Below are 12,714 nucleotides of genomic sequence, written 5' to 3' on the forward strand. Positions count from 1 at the left end.
ATCGAAATAACGTATTGTTTTCATCTCTCTATATTAACGTGATTCCATCAACACAACATAAATGTTCAAAACACAACTTCATTATTGCGCGATCTTGCAGTGATTTGAAGCTTATCTCTGCTCTGTTTACATTGGGTGGACGAGCAGTGAGTTTTAATATTGAGCACGGCATAAGAATAGCCTACCAGTAGCCTAAAAACCGCATGAGCATTCTATTTGTAGGTAATATGCTCTTGCATGTGATGCAACTTTGGGCTTCATTATTCAGCCACAGGCAGAAGTCTTTAGATCACAGGCTGGTCATGCATAATCTCGCCCACCAGACTCTATTGACTAGGTCATGCAAGTCAATCAATAGATTACACTTTCTGTAGGCCTAACACTCACCTACTCATTCTGTTGTGACACAACATGACATGTTAGGGTTGTCACCTTCCTTGATCATGTTTGAACCAATGTGTAAAAAAATCTGTTTTAGATTAGCCTGTAAAAATCTGTTCTATAGGCTATATTTAGTCTAGTTGATTAGACATAAAGCATTTAAAAATACTTTGATGAGTCTTCTACATCAATAGCATTAACCACATATTGTCAAGGTTGACAGAATAAAAGAGTGCGTGCGTGCGTGCACGTGATATCTGCCATTGCGAGACGAGGCGAGCAGGCTATAGTCAACTCTGAAGTGTTCGACTTTCCAACTCCTCCCCCGGCTGTAATCGGCTACTCTTGCTTGCTTTCGAGGTGAGCCGGAAGTCATCTCAAACAAGCCTATTGTTTTGCCATCGCTGCTGTGAGGTTAAAGAACCAAACACAAATATTGTTCAGACCATGTGACAATAAAATTATATTTGATTCTATTATTTATTATCGTCAACATAGCCTACGAAAACACCAAAACCTACAATGCATTTCTTCTGCTAACAAGGCTGGTCCATTCAGCCAACACTAGATTATATCTCGTATCCAGAAGTCATAGGTGTTCTATTGGTGTCAAACAAGACTAACAGTGTGACGACCATGCTGCCACAAATGAGTGGCATGCTTTATTGATTAATGTACTATAGCAGTGTGGCTGATAGGCAGTGTGGCTGACAGGCAGTGCGGCTGACTGGCAGTGTGGCTGACAGGCAGTGTGGCTTTTAGTTTCTTTGAAACATGATGGTTATAATAGTTTAGGTTTGAAAAAAAGTCAGCACACCGTCTGCAGTGTTCCCAAGTTTAATATAGTTTAACACAACGTTTCGGCCTGTGGCCTTTTTTTTTTTTTTTTTTTCTTTTAATACATTTCTTTATTACAGGAAAAGTAAGTTGTACATTTACAATTGGCAAAAACATCATTCATTTTCCCTCTTTTTCTCTTTTCTTCCCCTTTCATTTCCCCTTCCCCTCCCTCATACCCACCCCATCCCCCCCACACCGGAGTTGTTGAAAACACATCTGCAAAACATCCAAACATACAGCATAGATGCTATTGGGAAATAAAAATAAAAAAAACAATAATAATATCAATCAGACCCATCTGTATTATGCACAAACATTTAGATAAAAAGAAGTAAAGAAGGAACTAAAAATACAGAAAGAAAACTCTCCAGCACGGCTGTGGTTGTGGAAGAAAGTCATCAATGAGATTATTTCGCTCTTTCCCTCACCCCTGTCTGTAGTATTGTGGTAATTCTTGGGTAGTTTGACCTTCTGCAGCTGCGTCTCCCGTTCCCCTCTCCCTCCCCCAGTTACCCACCCAGCCCCCAGGGGTCTCATTCACACCCATACATACCAGGACAGGGAAGGGGGGGGGGGGGGGGGGGTATTAGAAAATAGGAATAAAATAATAATAAAAAATAAGGAAGTGCAGTTAAAGGTGTAAAGCTCTATCCTTTCTAAGTCTCTTCATTGATAGTCAGGGTATCGATGTGTTGCAGAAATGGTTGCCAGGTCACATGGAATGTTTCAAGGGAGCCCTTTAGGGAGAATCTGATTCGCTCAAGCTTAACGCAATGTAGTATCTCATGTATCCATCTGTTGTGAGTAGGTGGGGAAGGGTGTATCCATTTAAAGAGAATAAGTCTTCTAGCGAGGAGGGTAGTGAACGCCACAACTCGTTTTGCAGCCCTAGATGCAATCGTAGGGGTATTCGGGATAAAGCCTGTGGCCTTTTTCAAGTGTCACCAACATGTGAAAAGGGGTGGGGTATATATACATATTAGGGGATGAACCAGGTCAAGGTTTAAATCAATTAGCCTATAGGCTACAAATTTACAACACATATTACAGCTTAAGTGTTAGAACATACGGTACATAGTTACAATAACAGTAGTAGTTAGTAGTTAGATGTAACACACTTTCACATGTAAAATAGAGAAAAAATATATAATGAGAAAACTTAAAAACAGAACTAGACAGAATGTGTGTATTTACAGGAAGGGTTTAATGTCAAACTCTTCATTAAGTCCAAGAGGGGCCATAGTCTGAAGGGTGTGTATATGGTAGGTCTCTCTCTGCAAAAGTAGTTTGCCATGGTCTCCTACTCTCCTCCTCTGGCTGGTCTCTCTACATTTTCAATACCTGTGTATCAGTATATATATATGACAGTTTCCCATTCTTTACACAGTCCTTTTCATTGAACACTGCAAGATATATTTAGCTGCAAGGGTTGGGTAGTACAGGACAGACACGGCCGTGCTGCATATCATGGTCCGTTTATCCACATTCACAGGTGGTTGGGCCAGTCTTGTAGCCCCATCTGACAAGGGGAGTTTTTAATCTCGTTCTCAGGCGGTTGAGTGTTTTCCACTGAGCCCCTGGTGCTTCCGGGCCAGGGGAAAGGTGTTCAGTAGGGGGGATTCCCATGACAGTTGGAAGGGGATCATTTTCAAGCTTTTCCATCCAGAGCTGGAGTCTGGTTTCTTCTCTGGACTTTGTTAGGGGCTGGACATGTTTGTGTTGGTGATATGAGCAGGGTTTATGCCAGTGAGGAGGTACAGGTTGCTTGTGTTGGTGATATCAGCAGGGTTAATGCCAGCGAGGAGGTGCAGGTTGCTTGTAATATCAACAGGGTTATACAAGAAATACACAAAAAAATAGCTTTTCATTTATCTATTTATCTAACTGTATTAAATAATATAAAACGAATTGGCCATCATTTACTGAGCAAACTAATGCTTACTGCTGTAACCTACTAATAACACTTTATTATTATATAGCAGATGCCTTGGAGCATAAGTCGTGGACAACTGGGGATCATCCCTATGTTCCCCGGGTCCGATGTTCCCCGGGTCCTATGTTCCCCGATTGATTGAGATTCTCACGAATATAAAGTGCGGTACAAATTGAATCCATTATTATTATTGATTAATTGATTGACAATTTTATAAATTTTTATTATTTTATTAATTATTAATGTCCGCCTTGTTTCGAACTGGTTAAGCTTAGGCCCTCTTTTGAAGTTGGTTAATGTTAGAGTTTGGATTCAGGGCTGGTGGTCTAAAATGTTCAATCAATCAATCAATCAATCGGGGAACATAGGACCCGTGGAACATAGACATGCTCCCGAAAACTGTAGCGTGTGCTTGTTTATACATAGCCCCTTTCATGACTGTGATGCTTGAATGCAGGGCTTGCATCAGTCACGAAAGGGGCTTGTTTATACAGAGCTGGTATGACTTGCTGGCTGAAATACGGACAAGAGGGAACTAGGTAGCGGGGCTATATTACTTTTAACATGTGCTTAAACCCAGTGTTCTCGACAACGGAGTACGGTCGCAGATCTGCTGCTATAAAAACACCTATGGCGTTTGTTATTGCTTTGGCCCGGTCTGAATTAATAGCGAGATGCTGCTTGAATGCCACAGGGAGCTGGGTTTGCACTACGGTCTGTTTCTTCCGTGTACCAGTGATATTCACATTCGGGTGATGCCGTTTCAAATGCGTGATAAAGTTCGCAATAAAGTTGAACAATGACGCGCAGGGCACACAGCACGCGAATGAACACGGACGGACGGACGGGCGGCTGCCGCTTCACTTCCGCTCCCATGTTAACGGATGCTACTGTGCACACTGGCGGCAAGCGGGAGCGCGCCTTGCGGGCGGCAAGCTATCTTTTCCGCTTTGGTTGGATTTGAGGCGGCGCGGGGAGCAGCCGCGCCGCCTCGTCTATGCTCTTCAAGTGTTGAATGTGCATTCCTCCGTGCGCTTCCGCGCGCTATAGTCGTATTAGGGCCGGGGGGATTTAAGTTCCGCAAAAAAAGGTTCCGTACCGTTGCAATCGTTCTGTGCACAGCGCGTACTATATCGGAGGACCACATTGAGGCGGTACAGTACGTATTTGCGTACCGTTACACCCCTGTGCTGTGGAGTTAGTGAGTTTCCGTATGATGTTGTTTCAGGAACTGACTTTGGATTTTGTATTTTTGCTTCGGTCCAGGGTTACTACAAGGTAGACAGGCTGCGTGAATACTTTCCCTAAGCGGGTTGTACTTCCGCGTTCGGTTTGCGCAATCTGATTGGCCACTGACGTTTCTGGTCATGTGACATGTGCGCCAATCGTGTGACGCCTAGTTCTGCCACCGGTTAAGCTTAGACACTCTTTCGAAGTTGGTTAAGGTTAGAGTTTGTCTTAGAGCAGGGCGATAGAACACCAGCCCTGATTCCAAACTCTAACCTTAACCAACTTCGAAAGAGTCGCCTAAGCTTAACCAGTGATAAACTAGGCGTTAGGTAGTTTGCAGGCTGTTAGACCCGGAAATAGGCGCAGAACTAGGCGTCACACGGAAAAAAATTGGGCGGTTTTTGGGGCGTGTTTGGGGCGAAAATGGGCGGATTTTGTCACTATTTATTTTTTTTACTTTATTTCGGTTTTAGGGTTAGGGTTATGTTATTTAATTATTTTGGGGGGCCAGCCCCCCAGACTCCTGAAATGCATAGAAATCTATGAAATCTAAATAAAACTATCTATGATTGATTGATTGATTGATTGAAAAGTGTATTAACAGATTGCAGAATGGGTACAGTACAGTACAGCTCAATACATACAATTGTTAAGGGGATGCAGACCAGAGAAAGACTTTCGTCTTGTCCCCCATTTTCAATTCATCATATATGACATATTAAAAAGAGCTAGCCCCCCAAACCCCTAAAATACATAGAAATCTATGCATTTTGGAACAGTTACTATATATAGTCAAGAAAGCATTTAGTCATACTTAAAGTTTAAAGTGCTTTATTTGCATTTAACATTGTTTAAATAAATTGGCTGAACTATAGCCTCAACTTGAGCATAATACTGTATGCATATAAAGTGCTGTAAAAACAAAGCCTGGGAACACTTTTACTGAAAGAGGACAATAATACAATGAAACACTTGTGTGACCCAAATTAAAAGATTAATAAAAAATAAAGTGCAAAGAAGAGTAGGCTCCGGGCTGCCAGGGCAGGTGAATAGAAATACTGACATCTAGTTAAAAACACAACCAGATAAATAAGATGTAATATCCCATACCGAATCAATCTCAGGAGATGTTTCAGTCATGAAGAACTGTGCTTGGGTCCTTTCTTTGCGTTCTTATATTTCAGGAATGTTGTTCTCCTGATGCATGCTGTCTGATGTCAGTCAGTCCACCATGCGCCACAGAAAACACATGCCTACATACTTTGCAGTTTGCTTTGTAAACATCTCCACTGACGCTATCACGCCAGTGGTTTGCCTCTTCCCACTCAGGTCTGTATTTCTGGAGGCGTTTTGTCTTTTTAGGACACAGTGGAGTATTGTCTGCTGTAGACATTTTCAAAGCGTCTTCGAAAAGAAATCACGCAGCGCACAGACAGAGGATTGGCACAACGGCACAGAACTCTTCTTAGCAACGTGAAAGCGCTAATTCTCATTGGTCGGTGAGCTGCTGAGCGCACGCCCCATCATACCAGAGTTGCTAAGTCTGTTTATTTTCCGCAACTTTTGGACACACTTTTGCTTGTTTTTGTAGGTCGGCTGGCTCATTTCTCTCACTAAACTGGCAACCTTAGAATATGGGACAAAGGGCGTCCCGTATCAGTTCAATACGGAACGCGTCTTTTAGTTTCCAATTACGGGACGATTCCCTATTTTAAGGGACGGGTGGCAACCCTACTTGAGATGTTACACACAGAGGTCTGTTAAAGAGTCGAGACGACGCCCAGAGAGTAGCGGGACAAGAGGACTTCATCTTCGGGGCGCAGACGGCGTACGTCACCCAGCCAACGCAGCTGCAGCAGGCCCAAAGGAAGGGACTGATCGTGGACACAGGTGCGTCGTCCCACGTCATCAACGACAGGAATCGATTCAAGAACTTTGACAACACCTTCGACCCGGAGAGACACAGCATGGAGCTGGCAGATGGGAAGCGCACCTACGGGTTGGCGCAAGGGAGAGGAGACGCACAGGTATGCCTCATAGACAGTGAGGGGCGCCGGTGTACAGTGACGTTAAAGAACGCTCTCTACATACCCTCGTTCCCACAATAACTATTCTCTGTAAAATCTGCTACTGCGAACGGTGCCAAAGTGTTCTTCAATGAAGGTAAAAATGTTCTTGTAGAGCCTGACGGTACGCGATTTAACATAGAGGTGTACAAGAGAATGTATTATCTACAAACAGAGTGTAATGACAATGACAAGTGTAATAATAATGATATGTGTAATGTGACTGTCAGTCACGATATTCAGACATGGCATGAGATCATGGGTCATTGTAATTACGAGGATTTACTGAAACTGCAAGCAGTGACAGAAGGCATGCACATTGAAGGTGAAAAGCGTAGACCTGGCAAAGAATGTGTAGTGTGCATAAAGGGGAAGTTCACTCAATCGAGAAACAGAAATCCCACAGAAAAAGTAAAGGTACCACTTGCGCTAGTTAACACAGATCTAGCCGGTCCAGTAAGCAACGAGTCCATAGGAGGCTTTAGATATGTACAGTCTTTTACAGATGTGTGTACAGGGGCAGTGTTTGTTTACTTTCTCAAAGCAAAGAGTGACACACCCCAGGCCACGGAAAAATTCCTGGCAGACGTAGCCCCTTATGGCAACATAAGATGCTTGAGGTCCGACAACGGAACCGAGTTCACAAATAGAGAGTTCCAATCACTGTTGAGAAGGAACAAGATAAGACACGAGACGTCATGTCCGTACTCCCCACACCAGAACAGAGTGGCAGAGAGCGAAGGACGTACTCTTTTTGAAATGGCTAGGTGTAAGCTAATAGCTGGTAACGTACCTAAGAGCCTATGGCATTATGCGGTACAAGAAGCCGCGTACACCAGAAACAGGTGCTTTAATAAGCACAAGGGCACCACCCCATATACAGCACTGACAGGAAAGAAATGTAATCTAGCTAGAATGCGCAAATTTGGATCAGTGTGTTATGCTTACCAGCAGGACAGAGGAAAGCTCGAGTCCAGATGTGAAAAAGGACTCTTTGTAGGGCACGACAAAGGAAGCCCCGCTTTCCTAGTCTATTATCCCGGTAAAGGGAAAGTGCAGAAACACAGGCTAGTCAAATTTGTCACAAAGACAACATGTGAGAACGAGACACAGACAGAGGAGCCAGAGCTGGACTCCAGAGTAAGGTGTGAAGAAACAGAGACACCTCAGCCTAGTGTACTTAGCACAGTCGTGCAGACAGACAGTCAGCAACCCCCAGAGGATGATGACGAGGAGCACCCGAGGGTGACATCACGTGCCCCATGCAGTGGGAGGTATCTCTCACGGGAACACAAACCTGTAAAAAAGTATCTGACAGACTATGCCCGGAGAGAAAGTGACGAGGATGACAGTACACTTACCAGCATTGATTACTGCTACAGAGTAGTGAGTGGAGTACCTCAGACCTTTAAAGAGGCCATAGTGTCCCCTGAATCAAGTAAATGGGAGAGAGCAATGGATGAGGAGATGAGGTCCCTAGAGGACAACCACACCTTTACTCTAACCAAGTTACCAGAGGGCAGACAGACAGTGGGAGGAAAATGGGTGTACTCAATCAAGGAGGGTATTGAAGGCCACGACAAGTACAAAGCCAGGTTCGTAGCTAAATGTTTAAATACTGAAGGAGGGTACTCCATGTTTAAATACAGAAGGAGGGTGGCTACATGTTTAAATACAGAAGGAGGGCACTCCATGTTAAATTAAGAAGGAGTGGATTCCATGTTTAAATACAGAAGTGGATGATTTATGTGGAAAAGATCCTGAAACGTTTTGACATGCAAGAATGTAGAACAAGGGAAACACCATGTGATCAAAAACTAGACTACCAAGAGGATGCTCAGAAATTGACAGATGTAAAAATGTACAGAGAAGCTGTAGGTAGCCTCATTTATTTGACAACATGTACTCGCCCTGACCTATGTTTTGTAGTGAGTAAATTGTCACAGCATTTTGCTGACCCCACAGAGGAGCACTGGATTAGAGCAAAACATGTTTTTCGTTATCTCAAAGGTACAGCAGATAAACAGCTTTGTTTCAGAAAGAGCATCGAGGGCTTAGGGCTTAAAACCTACAGTGATGCAGATTGGGCGGCAGACACCACAGACAGAAGAAGTACCACAGGGTATTGTGTGAGTTTGAACACAAACAGCTCACTAGTTTAGGGGAAACAAAGAAGCAGCCCACAGTGGCACTATCAACTTGTGAAGTCGAATACATGGCTCTAGCTATGACAATACAGGAATGTATTTATCTCGAAGGAATGCATACCTATGTATATAAGAAAACTGTTGTTTATGAAGACAACCAGGGAACCATTGCAATTGCGAGAAACCCTGTGTGCCGACAGAGGTGTAAACATGTGGATATAAAATATCATTCCATCAGATCTGTCATCAGGGAAGAAAGGATGACACTGATTTATTGTCCGACAGACGACATGGTAGCAGACGCTATGACGAAGCCTGTTTCCAAACTGAAATTGAGAAGATTTGCAGGGGTCATGTTTGGTGTGTAAATATTGATTGTTATGTAGTATTGACTGCCATATTCTTTTTTGATGCTCTGAACTGTATTATTTTCTTTGAAGATTGTTTTTGAAAAAGTTGTACAGTATACAGGACAGCCATAAGTGGGAGTGTTAAAGTTATGTGATGTGTACGATTGCATGTAACTGTCTAACTGTTTCCACAAGAGGGCGCTATAGGCGGAGCTGTTAATGCTGCCGCCAGGTAAGAGGTATAAAAGGAGATGTTAACTCCCCCTCTGTCTCTTCCTCTGTCGCTCCCACAAGAGGACTCTTTCCCATCTACCTCTCACTGAGAGAAGGTCTCATGTACTGCTAGTATGCAATGTGATAATAAACCACGCCGATTAATGGCTAAGTGAGAAGACCTTGTCGTCATGACCAACTTATTGTCGCCCCATAAGTGACTCTGTCAACAAGGTCGCACTCTGGCCATGGAGCTATTGCAAGCTAACTGACTAAGCAGCTAGCATTAGTTATCCCTCAACAGTGCTAAACAGTGCTAAATGTTTACAGGAGGGATCGCCTGAAATACAATACAAAATAGATGTATGCACAAGGTTCATTCTGAAGACAAATATACAAATAGTGTAAAATAATCATAGTTCCACCTTTTTTTCATATATATATATTTTTTTTTTATAAATAAATGATAATAAGTTGTTAGTGGTATAGAACAGTACTTTCTGTTATCTAGGCCCAGGGCACTGATATGCATATAAACGAACACAAGAGGGCAGCAGAAACATTTCAACACTAAGACATAAGGGATCAATGCTTAATTTCCTAGCTACACATACCAAAGACTTTACTCAGCCATAACATTATCAGAGCCTAAAGCATCAACATGTCAAAGGAATGTTTGTCATATGTAATTTATGTCAACATGTCTTTAAATGAACAGGTCCCACGATAGTGGCAATATTTCAGGTAGTGAGACAATTGACAGGTAATCATTATATACAGTTTAAAATGGGAGCCAATTAGTGTGAACATTTCTTAAAGGATTATGTTAGATACTCATCTGGACCAGGGGATTTTCCACATTCTCCTAATGGCCATCTCAATTTCTCCACTTGAAAACGGAGACTCTAGCTTGGCTGCTGTCACAGGGTCTCTGTGAGGGATCTCAACACTTTGGAGAAAATTAAATGATCATATCAGCATCATCTCAGGATCTGGTTTCATCATGCCCGTAGTTTCCATGGTGAGACCTAATCAAGCGGTTTCATCATCATGCCCGTAGTTTCTATGGTGAGACCTAATCAAGAGGTTTCATCATTATGCCCGTAGTTTCTATGGTGAGACCTAATCAAGAGGTTCTAGAAGTTGGTATAATTTTTATCAAAGCTATGGTCTAGAGCAGCGGTTCCCAAACTTTTTTGGCTATGCACCCCCGTCACCTCCTGACCTAGCTGACACACCCCCCAATGCCCAACATAAAAAAGACAACACAGTCTATTCAACACATACCAAAGTATGACAAACAAAATAAAATACTTCACCACACGAAAGAACAAAATGAGAATTACATGCATAGACTCAGAAACAGATTGGCCAAAAAACTAAAAAATTGGTTGAATCCACGTCTGAGATGCATCCATAGGTGGGAAATATGTCCGTAGCTGCTCAGCGAGTTGGTTAAGGTGTTCTGTTATTAGGCTTTTTACAGGTTCACCCATGACAACTTTGTTTCCCTCCAAGAACGCATGAAGTGTAGGGAAACACATGAGCATAATACGCTGCCACAATAATAGTGCACCGGTCCCAGTCCCTATGGCATTTTGGCAGGAAGTAAAGTGCATTTTGGATACATCTTTTTTTTTATTATTATTATTAAAACGTACGTTTTTAATTTAAAAGTTTAGTACATTTCATGATTTACACAGTGAAAATCCCCATTTGAAATAATGTATATTAGTTATATTTATTAGCAAAATAACACCATAGCCTTTTCATGTCACGCACCCCCAAGAGGGCTCTCGCGCACCACAAGGGGTGCGCGCACCACAGTTTGGGAACCACTGGTCTAGAGTAGACTGGGGGTTAACACACAGTTCATATCTCCACCTATTATTAAATTATTTAAATCAGATAATCAGGAGAAGAAAGCGGGTGGGGCCTGAGATCTATTGGCTCTAATGATATGTCCCTCCCTCTCTCCCACAGAAAGGTGTTGTATTGGTCCACTGCAACACAGGAATATCTCGAGCAGCAGCCGTAGTTATTGGCTACCTGATGTTACAAGACGGCCAGCCCTTCAATGCTGCATTGTCATTGGTTAAGACGGCTCGGCCTGCTTCCTGCCCCAACCCCGGCTTCCTGAAACAGCTCCACTCCTACACACCAACAGGAGGCACTAGACATGTCAATGGAGCTAAACATTAAGGAGAGGAGAGGAGAGGAGAGGAGAGGAGAGGAGAGGAAAGGAAAGGAAAGGAAAGGAAAGGAAAGGAAAGGAAAGGAAAGGAAAGGAAAGGAAAGGAAAGGAAAGGAAAGGAAAGGAAAGGAGGGGAGGGGGCAGTAGGAGGGGGGGGCATACAGATCAACATTTAATGGAGAGAGATACACAACAATCACCCTATCTGTCTCACTCATACCTGCCAATTATCCTGCTTTTTAACCCTTTCTCCAGCTGTGCTCCCTGTTAGTCATTACTTCTGTTCATCTTGAATTGAGTTGTTTACCATAGTGACATGAACTAAATCAGGCTTTCAATGAGACATCTGATCTCCTTCATACACTACACTTAATTATTTCTGCATAACCTGGTAACCCAGAAAAGTAAAACTCCTCAGTAACAGTGTAGTCAACCGGTCGACTGGTCAGCCAGTCAACCAGTCAACCAGTAAACCAGTCAACCAGTCAATCAGTCGACCAGTCGATCAGTCAACCAGTCAATCAGTCGACCGGTCAGCCAGTCAATCAGTTGACCAGTCAATCAGTCAACCAGTCAATCAGTCGACTGGTCAGCCAGTCAACCAGTCAATCAGTTGACCGATCAATCAGTCAATCAGTCGACCAGTCAATCAGTCAACCAGTCAATCAGTCGACCGGTCAGCCAGTCAACCAGTCAATCAGTCAACCAGTCAATCAGTCGACCGGTCAGACAGTCAACCAGTCAATCAGTCGACCGGTCAATCAGTCAACCAGTCAATCAGTCGACCGGTCAGCCAGTCAACCAGTCAACCAGTCAACCAGTCAGCCAATCAACCAGTCAATCAGTCAACCAGTCAATTCCTACAGATTTCTCTCCATCTGGTATGAAATATCTCCCTTTTTAACACTAAGTCACGATAGCCAACACAACACATTTTGTTGGCTACAGGGCACTGTTGGCTCTCTCTCTCTCTCTCTCTCTCTCTCTCTCTCTCTCTCTCTCTCTCTCTCTCTCTCTCTCTCTCTCTCTCTCTCTCTCTCCCTCTCTCCCTCTCTCCCTCTCTCCCTCTCTCCCTCTCTCTCTCTCTCTCTCTCTCTCTCCCTCTCTCCCTCTCTCTCTCATAAGAAACAATGCAAATAGCTGTTGAGTCGTAGTTGTGATGTCAATTTTACTTGGTTGACATATTATTTTGGATTATGTGCTACAAGGCATGGTGAATGTTTTATTATTGCACATTTATGTTTTTTTGGACGTTATTGAGACCTGTGACCTTAAAAGTCATTTTATGTTGTCAATTGTCTGTAGTGTTTGTGGGCATGTTTGAAGGCCCAGAAAACCCTTCTGTTCTCTGTCTAATGTT

The 12,714-nt window shown here is 43.1% G+C and overlaps 1 protein-coding gene across 1 annotated transcript in view; it reads left to right on the forward strand.

Annotated features, from left to right (window-relative positions):
* The window catches only part of LOC311228123 (dual specificity protein phosphatase 19-like), a gene marked incomplete at both ends in the record, with an annotated part of 39,235 nt that extends 27,873 nt beyond the window's left edge, over positions 1–11,362 (forward strand). The window contains one exon of the mRNA XM_084314036.1: positions 11,144–11,362. Coding sequence (XP_084170162.1) covers positions 11,144–11,362 — 219 coding nt within the window. The remainder of the gene's footprint in view (positions 1–11,143) is intronic.
* Positions 11,363–12,714: the final 1,352 nt, after the last annotated feature.

Source organism: Notolepis coatsorum, assembly GCF_963971535.1.
Source record: "Notolepis coatsorum genome assembly, chromosome: 5".
NCBI classification, from domain to species: Eukaryota; Metazoa; Chordata; class Actinopteri; order Aulopiformes; family Paralepididae; genus Notolepis; species Notolepis coatsorum.